This window comes from Lontra canadensis, unplaced genomic scaffold (assembly GCF_010015895.1).
Source record: "Lontra canadensis isolate GAN:19392208 unplaced genomic scaffold, GSC_riverotter_1.0 scaffold78, whole genome shotgun sequence".
NCBI classification, from domain to species: Eukaryota; Metazoa; Chordata; class Mammalia; order Carnivora; family Mustelidae; genus Lontra; species Lontra canadensis.
This window is the reverse complement of record NW_022631072.1, coordinates 571,091-587,893: the sequence shown is the minus strand read 5'-3', so window position 1 is coordinate 587,893 and position 16,803 is coordinate 571,091. Positions and strand designations below refer to the sequence as shown.

General features: G+C 50.4%; 1 protein-coding gene across 2 annotated transcripts in view; it reads left to right on the top strand.

Moving 5' to 3' along the window:
* XDH (xanthine dehydrogenase) overlaps positions 1–16,803 on the top strand; it is a 59,807-nt gene that overhangs the window by 17,515 nt on the left and 25,489 nt on the right. Inside the window, exons 7-17 of one of the 2 annotated variants that reach the window (XM_032881836.1) lie at positions 845–913; positions 1,217–1,303; positions 2,353–2,494; positions 5,052–5,144; positions 5,703–5,854; positions 6,842–6,935; positions 8,333–8,442; positions 10,543–10,727; positions 12,032–12,206; positions 13,920–14,003; positions 15,475–15,644. In XM_032881836.1, the coding sequence (XP_032737727.1) occupies positions 845–913; positions 1,217–1,303; positions 2,353–2,494; positions 5,052–5,144; positions 5,703–5,854; positions 6,842–6,935; positions 8,333–8,442; positions 10,543–10,727; positions 12,032–12,206; positions 13,920–14,003; positions 15,475–15,644 (1,361 nt within the window). Of the gene's footprint in view, positions 1–844; positions 914–1,213; positions 1,304–2,352; positions 2,495–5,051; positions 5,145–5,702; positions 5,855–6,841; positions 6,936–8,332; positions 8,443–10,542; positions 10,728–12,031; positions 12,207–13,919; positions 14,004–15,474; positions 15,645–16,803 lie in introns of both variants that reach the window. The other variant, XM_032881835.1, reaches the window with a different exon arrangement.

Here is a 16,803-nt window from a genome sequence, read left to right as displayed (position 1 = left end):
TTCTTGCCCAGGGGTGGTGGGTCATCGGACCTGTACCCTCCCTTTAGCACAGAGTCTCAGTGAGGAAGGAGGAGTGTTTAGCTTTCTGGCAAGAAGGACCTGATATGCAGTGGTGGGGTCATCGGGCACACTGGCTGGACACCTCTCTGAAGCCAGCGCTGGTCTCGGCCCTTCTTGGAAGGAGCCCCACAGAGACTGGGGCCTGGAAGGAGCCCGGCCAGGCCTCCTAGAAGTTGACTGATGCCCAAGCAGAGGCACCGAGAGCACCCATGGGGATTCCTCTCAGAGAGGTTTCTTAAGGAGGAAGCCCTGAGGGGCGAAAATGGGCATAAAGATATGTTTTGATAAAGTAGGACTTAGCTTTTATGAGAAATTTTCTTTTTTTAGAAAGAGAGAGAGAGAGAGCGAGCGCATGAACAGGGCTGGGAGGGGCAGAGAAAGAGAGAGAGAGAGAGAATCCTAAACAGGTTCCACACCCAGCACAGAGCCTGATTCGGGGCTCCATCTCACAACCCTGAGATCATGACCTGAGCCGAAATCGAGTCTGATGGTTAATTGACTGAGCCGGGTGCCCCTGGAGAGAAATTTTCTTAAAATTAAAATTTCCTCCTGCTTCTCCTGCATGAGTTTCTTAGTTTCCATCAACCAAGAAAGGGGAAGTGGTTAAAGCAGAGGTCTTACGTCCATGCACACGTGAGCGGGATGGGGAGCAGACATCTGCTGTTCCCCCTGGTGCTGGGGTAGGAGCAGAGCTAGATTTCATTGGATATTAGTGACCCAGGTTTTTAAAAGCTTCTGGGAAAACTCTTTGCAAATATTTTTTGTGTATTTGTCATCTCTCTAGGATGGCGGGTGTTGCGGAGGAAGTCGCGACAGCCTGAACTGTTGCATGAACCAGAAGACAGACTCCAAAGTGAGTGGGTCCTCCTCTCCACGGAAGCCTGGGGGCCAGTCTCAGATTAAAGGAGGCAATAGATTCTTTTCGCACTCCGACAGTGTGGCCGGAAGAGGAAATGGTTATGCCCAGACCGTGAGGGTGGTGAATGTGCAATGTCCTCTGGCAAGACCTCTTTATCCTGCCTTCCAGGAGCTTCCTGGCCCTCCACTAAGCCGGATGGGGTAGTGGAGGCTTGCTTGCACAAGGGTCTGGGTAGATCCTACAGGACATTTTAAAGGAGGAGATATGGTATCACCCAACTGTTCCCTTTTCCAGCAGGTCACTCTCTCGCCATCTTTATTCAACCCGGAGGAGTTCATGCCCTTGGATCCCACCCAGGAGCCCATCTTCCCCCCGGAGTTGCTGGTAGGTGATGCCCCAGGGAGAGGCCTGACTCAGTTTCTGTGCCATGAGCCTCTGGATGCCTGCTCTATTTCATACCAACTGGGACTTTTGTGAACTTGTCCTTTTTCTGACACCCAGAGGTCAAGTCCCTCTGTCACATATTCCAAAGGGACCCACACTTCCTTCACACATGTCACTCTGAGCACTGAGAGTGGATCTCCCTGGCACTTTACTCCATGTGGAGTGTTCCAGAAGCATCTGCTGACCTCCTGGATACATCTAACATAGAAGCCCCCAAGCAACCCATTCTCCTCTCTGTGAGCAGTCCCTTTATTTAACAAAGAAACCAAACTGTGCTCAAAGGGCACACTCCCGGGCTTGCTGCTCTGTTTGAGGACCCTCTCACACCTACCCTCTCACTGGGATCCTGCTTCTTCGCTGCAACATTTATGGCAGGGGAAGAATCAAGCCTCACTCCAGGGCCTCAAGTGCAGATTCTGGGGGGTGCTGAGCACGAGGACAGCCTAGTGAGTCCAGTGGGCCCAAAGGAACGGCATGGCAGCAGGCCACCAGCATACCTTTCCCCGGATGGTGCACCCTTGAGAGCACTGTCAGTCTGATCTGGGGGGTTTTCTCTCCCAGCCCCACGTCACCCGTCACACGCTATAACTGGCTTCTGTTGCATTCTCTCCTGACACCCTTTCTTGGCCACCTCTGCCCCTCCCCGCAGCTTGTCCACTGCTCCTCTGGAAGACAGTGGCATTGGTGGGGGGTGGGGCACTGCTTGAAACCCGGGCTTTTGGCCAGGACAGTTTAGGTCCCCTTGTGGCAGGTGAAGGTCCCATCACCTCCTGGTCCCCTAAGGACTAAGAGAGATAATGTGTCTAAGAGCTGTAACACACACTCTGCCTCAACACGAGGACGTTCCCCTCCATTCTCCCCGACCTGTCTCTTCACCCCGAATTCCGTATTCAACAAACTGGTGGGAGAGGTGATCCCATCGCAGGCTTCAGCGTATCAGGGAGCCACAGTGGGCAGGAGACAGTGCGGTAAGGAGCCACATTTTCCAGAGGCTGAAGGATGATCCTCAGAAGCAGCTGCGTTTTGAAGGCGAGCGCGTGACCTGGATCCAGGCCTCCACCCTGAAGGAGCTGTTGGACCTCAAAGCCCAGTACCCCGAGGCCAAGCTGGTGGTGGGGAACACGGAGATCGGTGAGAGCGGGGCGGACAGTGTGCCCGGGGGTGGCCCCTCGCTGGCCGTGTGTCCTCAGAACACTGGCTTCCCCTGTGCTGCCCTCATTTCCCATTTCACCTATGGGGGGGGGTTAGTATCTCCTCAAGGGGTCCTGAGGAGACCCTTGCTGACTCTCCATAGGCACATGGCATGCTGGCTCTGTGCCAGGTGCTATGGGAGGAGCTCGGGTACAAGATCACTTGTCATTGTTCCTTCCCCAGAGTACCTCCCCGTCTCAGAGAGGAGGGAGTGAAGGGGGTCACGTGTCTAGGCTGGTGCCTGAGAGATGTTAGGGGTTCCAGCAGTGTCATTCTCTTGCCCCTCCCCTTTTCTGGGGGTGATGTGGCCACTGGCCCTGTTGGTGCCAGCACCTGGGACATGAGGCTCACCATATGCAAATAAGCCCAGGAGACTCAGGTTGTGTTGCTCTACTCCCCAGTGCTCGAAGGGACAGAAATCCAGGAATTTCTGGAGCTGGCCTGGCCCATTTCCTCTTTGCTGCATCCCAAGCCCAGCAAGGCTCTGAAGAAAGGATCGTGGTGTAGCTGAGGTCTTCCTTAGAGGACCTCTGGTGTTTGGTGGGGGGTGGCTTGACATGGTTTTAAGCAGCCCCAGGCAGTCCTGTGGGGGGCTCTTGGCTCTGGTTCTGGAAGGAACCCCTGGGCCCTGGATTCTTGCTGGATCTGTAGACACAGAGAGGAGGGTCTGATTGGTTTCAAGCTGGCAGGGGACAGAGTAGGCCCCGCCCTCATGAGCACAGGTGTGCGACCGAGACTCCAGCTGCAGAAATGTGACACACCAGGGTATCCGGGTGGCCTAGGAGCTGTGCGTCCTGTAATGTGACCCTATAGCCTGTGTGGCCATGGCCCTGGGGTCCAGGGTGGCATGAGTTAAAGTAGAGAGTGACTGTTTGGAAAAATCTTCGAGCTCCTTTGACACATGACATGTCCATAACATAATGTAACATAACATCCTGTTCATAACATAACATCCTGGACACAATCAGACTCTAATGGAAGAGAATGAATCCACACACATTTTATAAGCTTCAAGTTAGAAATAACTTCTGAAGATGACTTCATCCGGCTCACCCCTTCTCCCTTATATATACACCCGAGAGGGATTTGGGGGAAGCTGAGCAGAGAGCGAGCCTTGAGAAGACGGGCCACCTCTGCCCTCCACCTGCGTTCTTTGTCCCTGGAGCCTGCATTCAAAGCCTGGACCACACTGCGGAGACTCTCCACAGCACACGAGGGGGTGGGAGGATGCACAGACTCTTCTTTTTGAACCTTCCCATCTGGAGCTCTGTGGGACGGGCTGGGAGAGGTGCCGAGCGGACGGGGCCTGAGCACCAGGGCTGAATCTGTTCACGGAGCCCTTTCCCTTGACTCACCGAGACCAGAAGCTGGACACAGACGTGTGGCCCCACAGAGCCACGCACCTGGAAGGGTGCAGGCGGATGCTGGGGACGGGGAGGCAGACTTGATGTTTTCTCTCTGAGACGGTTTTCCTTTTTGTCTGAGTGCTAGATGTTCATGCTATTGTTACTATGATACACCAACTTGTAAGAATTGCACACGGACCGAAACATGCCTATTCTTAGCTGCGTAATTTGGGCAAGAGCCTAACTTTCCTGTGCCTCAGCCGCTTCATCTACAAACAGAAAATCACAATATCTCACAAGGCGATTGTGAGGATATAGTGAGTTAAGATGTGTGAGGTGTTTCAGTGGGCTCCTGACGTGTGTTAGTATGCTGTGCTTCTCTATATTATCTCCTCCTCCGCCACACACACACATGTGCACACACACCCACGCACATACACATAGACACAGACACACACACATAATTCAGGTTCATCTCATTTATTTATTTTTTAAGATTTTATTTATTTATTTGACAGACAGAGATCACAAGTAGGCAGAGAGGCAGGCAGAGAGAGAGGGGGAAGCAGGCTCCCCGCTGAGCAGAGAGCCTGATGCGGGGCTCGATCCCAGGACCCTGGGATCATGACCTGAGCCGAAGGCAGAGGCTTAACCCACTGAGCCACCCAGGCACCCAGGTTCATCTCATTTAAAACCAAAAGTCACCTCAGTGGGATCTGTGATGGCTCCACGTGTGCTGTGTTTGTGACAGGATCAAGTGTGCCTTCCTTATTGAAGAGTAGAAATCGTTGAGAAGGTGTCGAAGGCACAAGCACAGAGTCAGCAGGCTAAGTGAGAAAAAAATGAAGCTTTTTTGAGTAATAAAAAAAAAATCAAAGGTCCAACAAAAAAAGAGTTAATCTCCTTTGAATTCTGATAGAGCTTTTCCTTGGGAGGGGGAGAAAGACACGGTGTTCAGGCTGATAGTGTGGAAACCACATGGAGCCCCCATCTTGTCCACTGTGTCTGCTAATCCTGAGAACCGCCCCCAACCCCACCCAGGGAGAGTGATGCTGTTGTGAACATGTCATAGATCCTGTGTGAGTGGCAGGAAAGTGCCAAGGCCTGCTCTGGCAGGAGCCTCTAACTTCAGGTATCTTGTTTCTCTCAAGGCATTGAGATGAAGTTCAAGAACAAACTGTTTCCTATGATCGTCTGCCCAGCCTGGATCCCTGAGCTGAATTCAGTGGAGCACGGACCCGAGGGTAAGGGGAGGTGTGCCTGGAGTCCCCGCAGGGAGGGGCTGGGCTGCTGGGGATGGGTCCCATGGGATGCTGGGTGCCAGGAAAGCCTCCCTGCATGGGGAGAGGGGGCCCCCTCATTGCCTTCATTCATCGAGCATCCATGGTAGGGTGCAGGGGGCGAGGGGAGCCTGTGTGATTTTTCAATATTCATTCTCAATCCTGCCTACATGTTAGAATCACTCATGGGGCAGGGAGTCAGTGCGGGGAGGTCTTGGGGGCTTTAAAAAAAAAAAAGCCAGGACTTCACCTTCAGAGACCTGACTTTATTGCGTTGAGAACCACTGGTTGAGAGAGCAGTTGTAAGACCAAGGGACCTGTGATGAGTCCTAGCTCTTTTATTAGCTGTGTGGCATTGGCCAAGTCACTTGACCTCTCTGGGCCTTAATTCCTCATCCATATAAGGATGTGTGATCTGGCCCAGCCCTCCTCAGGGACCAGTAAAGTGCCCTAGGGGCTGTGTGTGAAGGTGTTTTCTGAGCTGTGAGGGGATTCGCTGTTATTCTGAGCTTGTGTTTCCAGGTATCTCCTTTGGAGCCTCGTGCCCCCTGAGCTCTGTGGAAAAGACACTGCGTGAAGCGGTTGACAAACTTCCTGAATACAAAACAGAGGTGTTCAGCGGTGTCCTGGAGCAGCTCCGCTGGTTTGCTGGGATACAGGTCAAGTCCGTGGCGGTGAGTCCCTCTTCAGGGGCCCTCAAGGCTCAGGGCACGAGGCCTTTTGTCACAAGGCAGAGGGCGGAGGGGTCTAGTGTGGCTTCTGCTGAAGACCCAGCAGGCCTCAACTGTCAGTGCTTAGAACTGGCTGGGGTGCTTGTTAAAATGCAGATTCCTAGGCCCCACTCCCAGAGATTCTGACTCAGTGGGGCTGGGAGGGAGCCCGAAGGTTCTGCTGAGGTAGGCAGCCTGTGGGTTGCTCTGGGAAGCATGTGCTGGTGACTCAGTCTTGACGCCTGAGGCTGGCGTGTCTCTTCCTGGACTTGGCGAGGCTATCAGCAAATGGAGTAGAGATAAGTTAGGGAGAAGCCAAATTGGGACGGGGACTGCCTCTCAGAATTGGGGGAGAAGGAGAGGTAGACCCCCCCCCCCCCCCCGAGAGGAAGGTAGAGGCCCAGCCATTGACTGTTCACAGCCAGACTTCAGACCAGTCCCAAGTTCCCTGTTAACCGTGTTCACACACCGGGGGCCGTTGGGGGCTCACGACGGCTGATGGTGCTGGGCGGAAAGCCACCCCTTCCATTCCATTTTGTTGTTGATGTTTTCAGTCAGAACACAACCCACTCTACCAGTGGGCTACCAGCCCACTCCCAGTCCCTCCCCCTACCCCAAGCCCCTGCTGCCTCTGATTGTGAATGAGGAGGCAGAAACTCAGAGATATTTGCTTTCACCGTGTAATAGACAACCTCAGTTCTTTCAGAAACATTTGGGTGAAATCGAACAAATTTAAAGGCACTGACCCACATGACTGTCTGCTAAATTTTAGAGTTGAGACCCAATCCCAACTATCAGGATCCCAAGTTTTGCACATTGTTCTAGAAGCCCAGGTGAGGCTGGTCTTGTGCCTTCAGCAGGTGTCACCCATGTGCCTGTGGTTGGGAGGCAGCTGTGAGAGCAAGGTTTCCTGGGCGGGCTGGGCTCTCACACACTCTCTGCTTGTTCTAGTCCATTGGAGGGAACATCATCACCGCCAGCCCCATCTCTGACCTCAACCCTGTGCTCATGGCCAGTGGAGCCAAGCTGACCATCGTGTCCACAGGTGAGAGCAACGTCATGTCAAAGTTGGAACAGAGGGCCAGGTGGGGAGAAGTCTCACGAGATAGGTCACTTTCTGGAGAGACAGAGCCAGCCCAAAGTTCAGTGATCCTGCTGTCCTAGGGTTGCTGTCCTGGAAACTGCAATGGAGATGGACCCAGCTGGGGACCAGGAAAGCTGGACCATTTCTTTATAAAGAATTCACAACAGGATCTGTCACACAGATCCTTACTTATCTAATGGCGTCCTGGAGCTGGGAAGCACGGGCTTGCCGCAGCCCATAGCTGTGGTTTTAGGGAGTCTGTGAGTGTTTGTTAAACATGGCCACTGTTAAAAATTGAATTATATAAACTTACAAGAGAATAAATTACATTAAAAGAAAGGTAGTAAATACTCAAAATTCATCACTTCCTAATTATTTGAATCTATTTCACTATTGCCCATGATCTTACGGTTCTTCCCATCTGTTCTATCTGTGGGTTGGAAATGCGATATAGTGGTATGCTGCCGTATACCCCATGTCTGAGGGTCCCCAAGACCACCGCCAGCTTTGGTGACTCACAGGAGCTCAGGGAGGACTCACAGGAGGTCAAGGAGGACTCACAGGACTCAGCATATTGTCGTACTCATGGCTATGACTTACAAGTGGGAGGATACAAAGCAAAGTCAGCAAAGTACAGAAGGCCATGGGGTACCATCTGGAGGAAACCAGGCACAGACTTCCAGAGCCTTCTCCTGGGAGAGTCACATGGGACGCCCTTCATTCCCTCAGCAACAAGTTGCACCCAGATAATGCCTGTGCAGTACTCTCCGCCAGGGCAGCCCTGTGGAGACCGAGCGCCAGGGCTTCTGTTGGGGGTGGTCACGGAGCTCTGCCTGGCGCAAACCAAAGCCCAGACACCCATAAGGAAAGCAGCCGTTTGGCATATACCGTACTATTTGTACGAACAGTTTAGACAGGCTGAGTCATTCTCACCAGGGAACGGTGGGAAGTCTGCTGAAATCCAAGTTCGCAGAGGACAGCCCCCGGCCAACCTTGTAAGCAGGACTTTCGGAGGATGGCAGGCCTTCTGGGTCAACTCTTTGCTACCCTCTTTCCAACTTCACGTTCACTGATGTCACTCTGGTAGCTTAAAATTAGCAGCAGGAGTGTGGATGCTGTAGAAATTAGCAAATCCTCCCAAGTCCGGGCCCGCCCCCTGACCATACACCATCCCTTATTAGACACACACCAGCACATCCTTGAGTTAGGATTTCAGATGGAAGACCTTGACCCCAGCTGTGGCAGTGACCCCCATCCCCCCTACCATGGGCGCCAGAGACCAGGATGGGGAGTCACTGATGGATCGTTCTCTGCTTTCTCATGCTGCTTTCTCCGCTTTGCCTCTGGCCTCCATTCAGGCACCAAGAGGACGGTTCGGATGGACCACACCTTCTTCCCTGGCTACAGGAAGACCCTGCTTGCTCCGGAGGAGATCCTGCTTTCCATCGAGATCCCCTACAGCAGGCAGGTGAGCTGCTCAGGAGCATCCCGAATTACCCTTACCCCGGCTAGACTCCAGACAAGGAGACCAGAGTCGGCCTTGGGGACCAACCTTAGCATCGCTCAGCTTTGACATGGTCTCGAACATTGCCTCTGACCAACCCTATTTCTCTCTGCACAATGAGGCGTTTCAAGGTAGGGGGCAGAGGGCATGCCCTGGACTGTGAAACCAGCAGCTAGGCCAGGGGATCTTGAGCAAATCGAGTCCGCTTTCTGAGCCTCAATTTCTTCCTCTGTAAAATGGGCACAGTGTTACCCAGTGTGCAGGTTACTGTGAAGATTGAAATCAAGAATTCATAAGGTTCCAGGCAGATGTCTGGGAGCCAGTAGGGATCTGCAGCCAATAGCTAGCCACACGGTTTTGCAAAACCACATCCAGCTGTGGCGGTCAGAGGAGACAGGTTTGCATGCTGAGCGGAGACGCTCCCTGTGAGTCAGGGCCTCACTCGCTGATGAGGTGTTCACTGACTTTGCTCTGGTTTGGCTTGGTGGATTTCTGCTTCATGGGAAGTTTCCTGCCCTGTTCAGGCAGGTCTGGGCATTTCTGGCTGCCTTGCTGTGTTATTCCATGGAGGCCGTGCGTCTTCACCCGGTGTGGCTCTCTCCTCCCTCGGCAGCCACACATTCCATAATGGGCCTCACAGAAAAGTGATCTGTGCGAGACCAGGAACCCAGCCGTCATGGAGAGCATCATGGGTCTCACCCCAGCTAGTGCTCGAGCGAGTGTTCCAAAGCATGTTTGCTCTTGCTAACTTTGGCCCCTTTAATGAGAATGCTAATGAAATTAGAGCCATTTCATCCCTGAGGTGGTTTCTTCATGACTTCCTAGCTTGTCCCTACATACCATTTTGAGCAGTAATTCCCAGAAATTTTGTATTTCACGGACCAGGACATTTTTCTTTTGCTTAATTATGAGTTAGGGAAAAAGGAGGAAACAGGCATAGCATTGTCCAGTTTTTATTTTGCCATAGAGGAACACTGACGACAAAAACATTTCATAAAAGAAAGGAGATCTTCATACCCAGAATTAGGAAGGATTTCTCAAGAAAGAACAGCTGCCAATCTGCCACCAGCATTTCGTGGTACTCCAGAGGAAATGTCCCCATGGACTGGTACGGTCCTGGAAGTGACCAGCTAGAAACTCTGTTCCACAGCCAAGCTCAGGCTCTGGACTCACTGCCCCAGGGCCATGTTCGACATCAGGAATCTGGATTAGCTTTATGATCAGCAGGAGTCCCTGTGGTTTCTTGGAACAGAAGCCTGTGGCCACTTTGGACCTCCACAATGGGCCTCATTGTGTTTTCTCTAATAAGCCTTCCCTTAAACTTCTACCTCTCATGCTAATTGGAATTTGTGGTGAGTTCAGACCTTGAGCAGAACTTGGCCCCCAAAGAGCTGGATATCAGATGGTTCTTACCTGGAAAGTTACTCATTCTCTCCTCCTATCTGGAAAGAGAGAGCCTGGCTTGAGCTTAGAGGGAAACAGATGTTCAAAGCACCAAGGTGGCTCCTGCTTTCTAGTGTGAATCATTCTTTCGGGAAGCAAGGTTTCTAACCGTAGACAATAGACAGTGGGAGGCACAAGTTAGAGAGAACAGGTACGCAGGTGGCCTGCTGAAGGGCTGCTTCAGACACCCTATGGCATCTCACTGGACCAGCTTGAGAGGCAGTCAGGCCACCCCTTAGAGCCTGGGTGGGCTCGGATGCTGGGCACCAGGATGGGAAGGTGTGGATGCTGGAGGTCTCTGAGGACCCTCTCTGAAAACATCTTTCCTCTTCCCAGCTGTTGGCTGAGAGCACCCCGTTCTCCTTTGTCCTTGACTTTGAATCTTCTTGACTGCCAGGGAGAAATGCCAAACATCCCCAGCTTCTGGGAATCTTACCTGGAACCTCTCCCAGGAATGTGAGAGTCAGTTCTGCCTGGGTATCTGAATCCTTGCACCAGCCCGTTGCGGGCTTGCCATGGCGTTGTCCCTTCAGCCGGCCCCGTGTCCCCGTGCTCCAGCTTCGCCCTCTGTGGGCCCCACCAAACAAAGTGGGCAGCAAGAGCCCTTCTGTTCTCTTTTAGGGTGAGTATTTCTCAGCATTCAAGCAAGCATCTCGGAGAGAAGATGATATTGCCAAGGTGACCTGCGGCATGAGGGTCCTGTTCCAGCCGGGAACCGCGCAGGTGAAGGAGCTGGCCCTGTGCTATGGCGGAATGGCCGACAGGACCATCTCAGCCCTCAAGACCACGCGGAAGCAGACGGCAAAGTAAGAGCTACCAGCCAAAGAAAACCACCGCTGCTCCCACCGCCAGTGGTCCCACTGTTGCTGCAACCACGGTGCTGCGCCTGCTGTTGCCATGGTTACCTTGGCTCCTAGTGGCGTGGTTCCTCATGGCATCACTGTCGCTGCGCTGGTCTTAGCATTGCTGCTCTACCGTTGCTACTGTTACGACCACTGTTACCGTCACGACTACAGCCACAGCGACAGTTACTAGTGCTATTACTCCAGTAACAGTAGTGCTACTGTTACTACAATTACTACAGCGAGTGCTACTCCTCCAGTTACTGCTCCTACTCTTACTAGCACTCCTGCTATGACTCCTGCTCTTCCTACTACCATCACTACTCTGACTAGCATTCCCACTATGGCCAACCACTACTAGTACTGCTGGTACCAGTACTGCGGTCTCTTGTACTGCCAGTGTTACTAGTACTGCTGCTACTCCTGGTATTACTACTGATTGTATGACCGCGGCTGCTACCATTAATGCTATTGCTACCACTATGGTTGCTACCGTGACTATTACTACTGCTACAACTAATTGTAGGATTGCTGCTGCTGTTGCTGTGTTGCTGCTGGTACTGCTACTACTGTAGCTACTGCTGCTCGTTCTACTATTACTTCTGCTTTTGCTAGTACTATTACTGTTGCTTCCACTACTCCTACGACTGTGTCTGCCTCTGCTAGTATTAGTCCCACTACTATTGCTATGGCTTCTATGGCTGTTACTACTGCTGCGGAACTAGATTGGCTACTGCTATGACCGCAGCTAGGGTAGGGGAGCAGCTGGCCCAAGCACCTCACTGGGACGGTCCTCTGTAGTCCATACGATGTGGATAAATAAAGCTCACCTATGGCGTTTGGCTCCTTGGTTCCAGTTCCTGGCTCCGACACTTACCAGCTGGGTTGTAGAAGTCAAGTTACTTAACCTTCCTATTGCCTCAGTTTTCTCACTGGTAAAATGAGTATAGACATTTTCCCTGCTACACTTTTAAATCGAAATGAAAAGTGATGTTTCATATAAGGCACTTAGGACATTGCCTAGTGCATATGATAAGGACTCAATAGATTTTATTATGATTTTTGTGTCCTTTTTCTTATTGTATCTCTTTTTAAAGATGAGGACACTGAGGCTCAGGCAAGTAACTTGCCTAAAGTTACAAAACAATACGTATCTGAGCCAAGTTTGGAACCAAGGTTTCTATGACCCTCACCCTGCACCTACCACCCCACACGAATGATTCTGAGGTCTGGACAGGAGCACTTTCCCACCATCTACTCTCTGGCAGTTTCTGGAATGAGGAGCTGCTGCAGGACGTGTGTGCGGGCCTGGCGGAGGAGCTGCACCTGTCCCCTGATGCCCCAGGTGGCATGGTGGAGTTCCGGCGGACCCTCACCCTCAGCTTCTTCTTCAAGTTCTACCTGACCGTGCTTCAGAAACTGGGCAAAGGAAACTTGGAAAATGTGAGTGTGGGGGTGGGGACAAGAAAGAGACTCCCTGCAGGACTCTTGTTTGAGGATTTAAGAAGCCAGTGTGAGTGAGGGAGTCCTGTGGACCAGGTGGTAAATTTGCTTCTCCCTTCTAATGTCCAAGGGCAGAGGAGAAAGGACCAAGGATGCATAGCCTAGGGAGCCACATGGAGATGGGAGTCCACAGGGTGGCTGAGAGGCAGAGCACTGGGCTGGGCATCAGTGACATGGGTTCTGGTTCTGGCTGGGTCATTACCTCACCTGAGAACTCAAATAGGTCTCTCGAACTTTCCCATGGGAAAGCTGCAAAAGGGGGCGGGTAGTCCAGATGATCCTTCCAGGGGCTAGCTGTCACAACTGTGGTTTTGTAGTTAGAATGGGAATGTGGAGTGAGTTGAGAAGGTAGACTGTGGAATGGGATTGTGAGATGGGGCTGCCACAGCCAGGGCCAGGCGTCACTGCAAGGGTGTGTACTCTGGACGGGGTGTGGCTGAGCAGGAGCCCACCTCCCCACATGGGTTCACCAAGTGTTTATTTTGTACCTTTTTTGTATAGCATTGCACTAGGCACCAAGGGATAGCCTCATGTGGGAGAGAACCTGGTTAATAAAGGCCAGCCTAGAGTGACAACTGAGAAGATGGTGTGGGGGGCATGAAGGCTCTACAGATGTGGGGACAGCTGACTGAAATCCTCTGCTGAAAAACATTCATAATACTTCTTTTCTTCTGATTAATAAAAGCAATAAACTTAATGTGGAAAACTTTAAAAACACAGAAATGCGTTAAAAATTAAAATTGAAAAGAAAAAATTAAACATTTTTTGAATTAAAGAAATTAAATTTAAAAAGTTTTTAAAATTAACTTTTTTTAAAATTAAAATTACTCTTCTCTCAGATCCTATAGAAAACCAGTGCTACTATTTGTGCTTATTTCTCTGATTTTTTTCCCTACATTTATCTGCCCATCTGTCTGTCATTCTCTTTCCTCTCTCTCCCTCTATCTCTCCTTCCATCCCCCTCTCTATAGACCCGCCATCTTCTTAGCTTTATCGTTTTTCTGAACAGGTTCAGGCAGGAAACGTCCTTATAGAGTTTTACGCCCCCCGCCTTGATTCTGTTGAGATGATATCGTGCACATTTCCCATATCATTAAATATTTCCCACAGAGATGAGGAGGAAGAAGCCTTTTCCAGCAGGGCTGGAGAAGAAAGAGCGGAGTGCATAAATGCAGGAGGGAGGGAAGCCATTTGGTGTGTCGCAGGAAGAACAAACCATCCACTGTGCAGGCTGCAGGGGTGGGAGAGGAGTTGAGGCTGTTATTAAGTACTGAGCTCTCGAGCCCTCACGCTGATGTTGACATCGATCCAGCCAGATCTAGAAGGAATGCTAAATGAGGAGATGATGGGAACAGCTGAAACTTTTTTTTAAAAAAAGAGTTTATTTATTTATTTGACAGACAGAGATCACAAGTAGGCAGAGAGGCAGGCAGAGAGAAGGCGGGGAAGCAGGCTCCCCGCTGAGCAGAGAACCTGATGCGGGGCTCGATCCCAGAACCCTGGGATCATGACCTGAGCTGAAAGCAGAGGCTTTAACCCATTGAGCCACCCAGGCGCCCCTAGAACAGCTGTTACTTTTACCCCTGGGGACAACCAAGGGTGGGATCAATGATAGAAATTGTCATGATCACCATGGTTATCTTGCCTCCACAGAACTGTGCGAAGCTGGACCCCACCGATGCCAGTGCCACCTTACTCTTTCAGAAAGACCCTCCAGCCAACGTCCAGTTCTTCCAAGTGAGTACACATGATGTATGGCTAATATCACGGGCCCTTGCAGGGCATTTCGGATGACGCTAACTATTGGCGAATGTCTGACTTGGATTGGATATAGGTGCTCAAAACTTCTCATAAGCTTTGCATAAATATAAAGTGAAGAAAATGGGAATCGTGTTAATGTCAGTGAAGCTATTTTCCCCCCTTCCCTACTTAAATTTCTCTCTTGGCATTACTCTTATCTTCACCTTTCTGGAAAGATAAACAATTTTTTTTTCCACTTTGTCTTTTCTGGTTCCTCCATGGGGCTGATGTGCAAAGCCAGGATTTCTCCTGACCATGTAAACAAAACAAAACAAAACAAAACAAAACAACAACTTTCTATCAACAGCAACTTTTTGAGAAGCAGTAGGTAAAAGATCAGCTTTTCCTATAAACATTTTGGATTTTGTAGGCCATACAGTCTCTCAACTTTGTTGCAGCCAGAGACATTACATAAATGAGTATGTGTGTGTGTGTGTGTGTGTGTGTGTGTGTACCAATAAAACTTTATTTATAAATGCAGCCACTGAGCCAGATCTGACCCACAGGCCACGATTTGTGGACCCCTGCACTAGAGTATGGTGGTCCAAATTGTGAACTCTGGGGTCTGACTGCCAAGATTTAAATCCAGACTCTGCCATGTCGTAACTGTAACCTGGGACAGGTCATTTCCTCTCTGTACCTTTTGGGCAAGTTAACTATGCCTACCTACATGTGTGCATAATGTTGGCATCTGTTTCATAGGATGGCTCTGAGGATTAAATGGTTTAGTGCAAGAACATAACTTAGATAGCTCCTGGCATATATTAAACACTGAATAAAATATCAGCCATTATTTTTATTATTACTTTGAAAAACACAAAACCCAGAATTTTATTATAAATACATTTTAGAACATTTTGGAAAGAACAGAAAGATATAAAGAAGAAAACAATAGTCACCCAAGATCCTAGCTCCATGAGAAAATCATTGTATTTTTGTTTACTTCTCTCCATTTTTCTCATGCATATATAGATATGTATATACTACATTTATAACATGTATATATTTTTCCTACAGAATTCAAATGATCATACACATACACAATGTTTTATGTCCTATTTCAACACTTCACATGAGCATTCTTTCCTTCTCATTAAAATTCTTCAAAAGTCTGTCTTAACAGTTGCATACTTTTCCATTGCATGTATATAGCAGAATTGTTTTACTCCCCCGTCCCACAATGAATGGACATAGAGTTTCCTCTTTATTTTTTGTTCCTGCCTAGAGTGATACTATGAGCTCCCTTCTCAGTGACTTCTTATCTGCCTTTCTGTTCCCGTGCCCCTCCTGCCTCCTCCATCCTCACTCCTCAGATCTGCTTTGGCCTGAAGCTCTCTGCACTTCCCTCGGCCTGTAGGGAAACAGTGTCCTCCGCAGCTCAGCTTGACTGGTGACCGTGTTGTTCCAGGAGGTGCCAGAGGGTCAGTCTGAGGAGGACATGGTGGGCCGGCCCCTGCCCCACCTGTCCGCGGCCATACAGGCTTCTGGGGAGGCTGTATACTGTGATGACATCCCCCGCTATGAGAACGAGTTGTCCCTCCGCCTGGTCACCAGCACCAAGGCCCATGCCAAGATCATGTGAGTATAAGAAATATACCCCATGGCGGTGGGGGGGAGGCTCCTTGGAGGCTCCCCCAGAGCCTTGCCGTCTGGAGAGGAACATGGGGATTCCTCTTAAAACCAGCTGGGGGAGGAGCTAGAGTTGTCAGGGGCTCAGTGGTGCCAGGGAGAGTGAGGGGATGACATTGGACGTGTAGGTAGGGGCCCAAGGAGGGAAGCCTTGGATGCTGACCTGGGAGATTACATGTGGCTTGAAAAGCATCGAGGAGCTTTTAACAGCAACAGGTTAGACCTGCACTTTGTTGTTGGGCTAAATTTCATTGCAGAATTCCAGGAGCACCTGAGTCAGTATTAGCGGAAGAGCATGGCCTTAGAGATTGTGTCCCCACCCCACTGCTTTGCCATAGAGAGCTTGGCAGGCATGCTTAAGCTCTCAGTTTCCCCATTCATCACAGGATGTTTTCCTGAGGCTCAGTGATAGATAGAGTCTGCAAAGGACCTAGCAGAGAATAGTTACTCGTACCTGTTTGTTGAATTTGGAGAGCCCGGATGACAAGAATGGCCACCTCTATAATCATAATAATAATTCCCAATGCTCATACAGCGCTTAATATCGGTGCAGCTTGGTTTAAAGTGTTTTGCATAGATTGGCGCATTGACTCCTCTCAGCAACCCTCCTGGCAGGTCCTGTTATCCGCATGTTCCAGATGAGGAGACAGGCACAGACACGGTCAGTTACTTGTCTCAGATCCCAGAGCTGGCAAAGCCAGAGTTGGCCGCAAAGCTAGAGTTTGAAGCCAGGCATCTTCGGCCACTGGGGTGTGCAACCTCTGGATGTTCAGGCCAGAGGCTGACTGTGATTTGTGGGTGGGCATTAGACGCAGAGCCTGCTGAGCAGGGAAAGCCTCCTTGGGTGCTGCCACTGCAGGGACTAGCGACCCAGTCTCCTCATCATTGGGTTTTCCTCTGCTGCTCCCAGCCACCTGGAGACAGGCTCAGGGAAAAGGTAACACAGACACAGATAAAAGCTAACAGATACGTAAACCCCTCCAGCTCTCTGGCAAAAAAAAAAAAAAAAAATTGTTTAGCATGGTACAGTTGTTTGCTCTAGAGTAAATTTGTTTGCCTTTGTCCTTGTCTTTTTTTGTTTTTATTTCTTTTCAGTGTTCCAGAATTC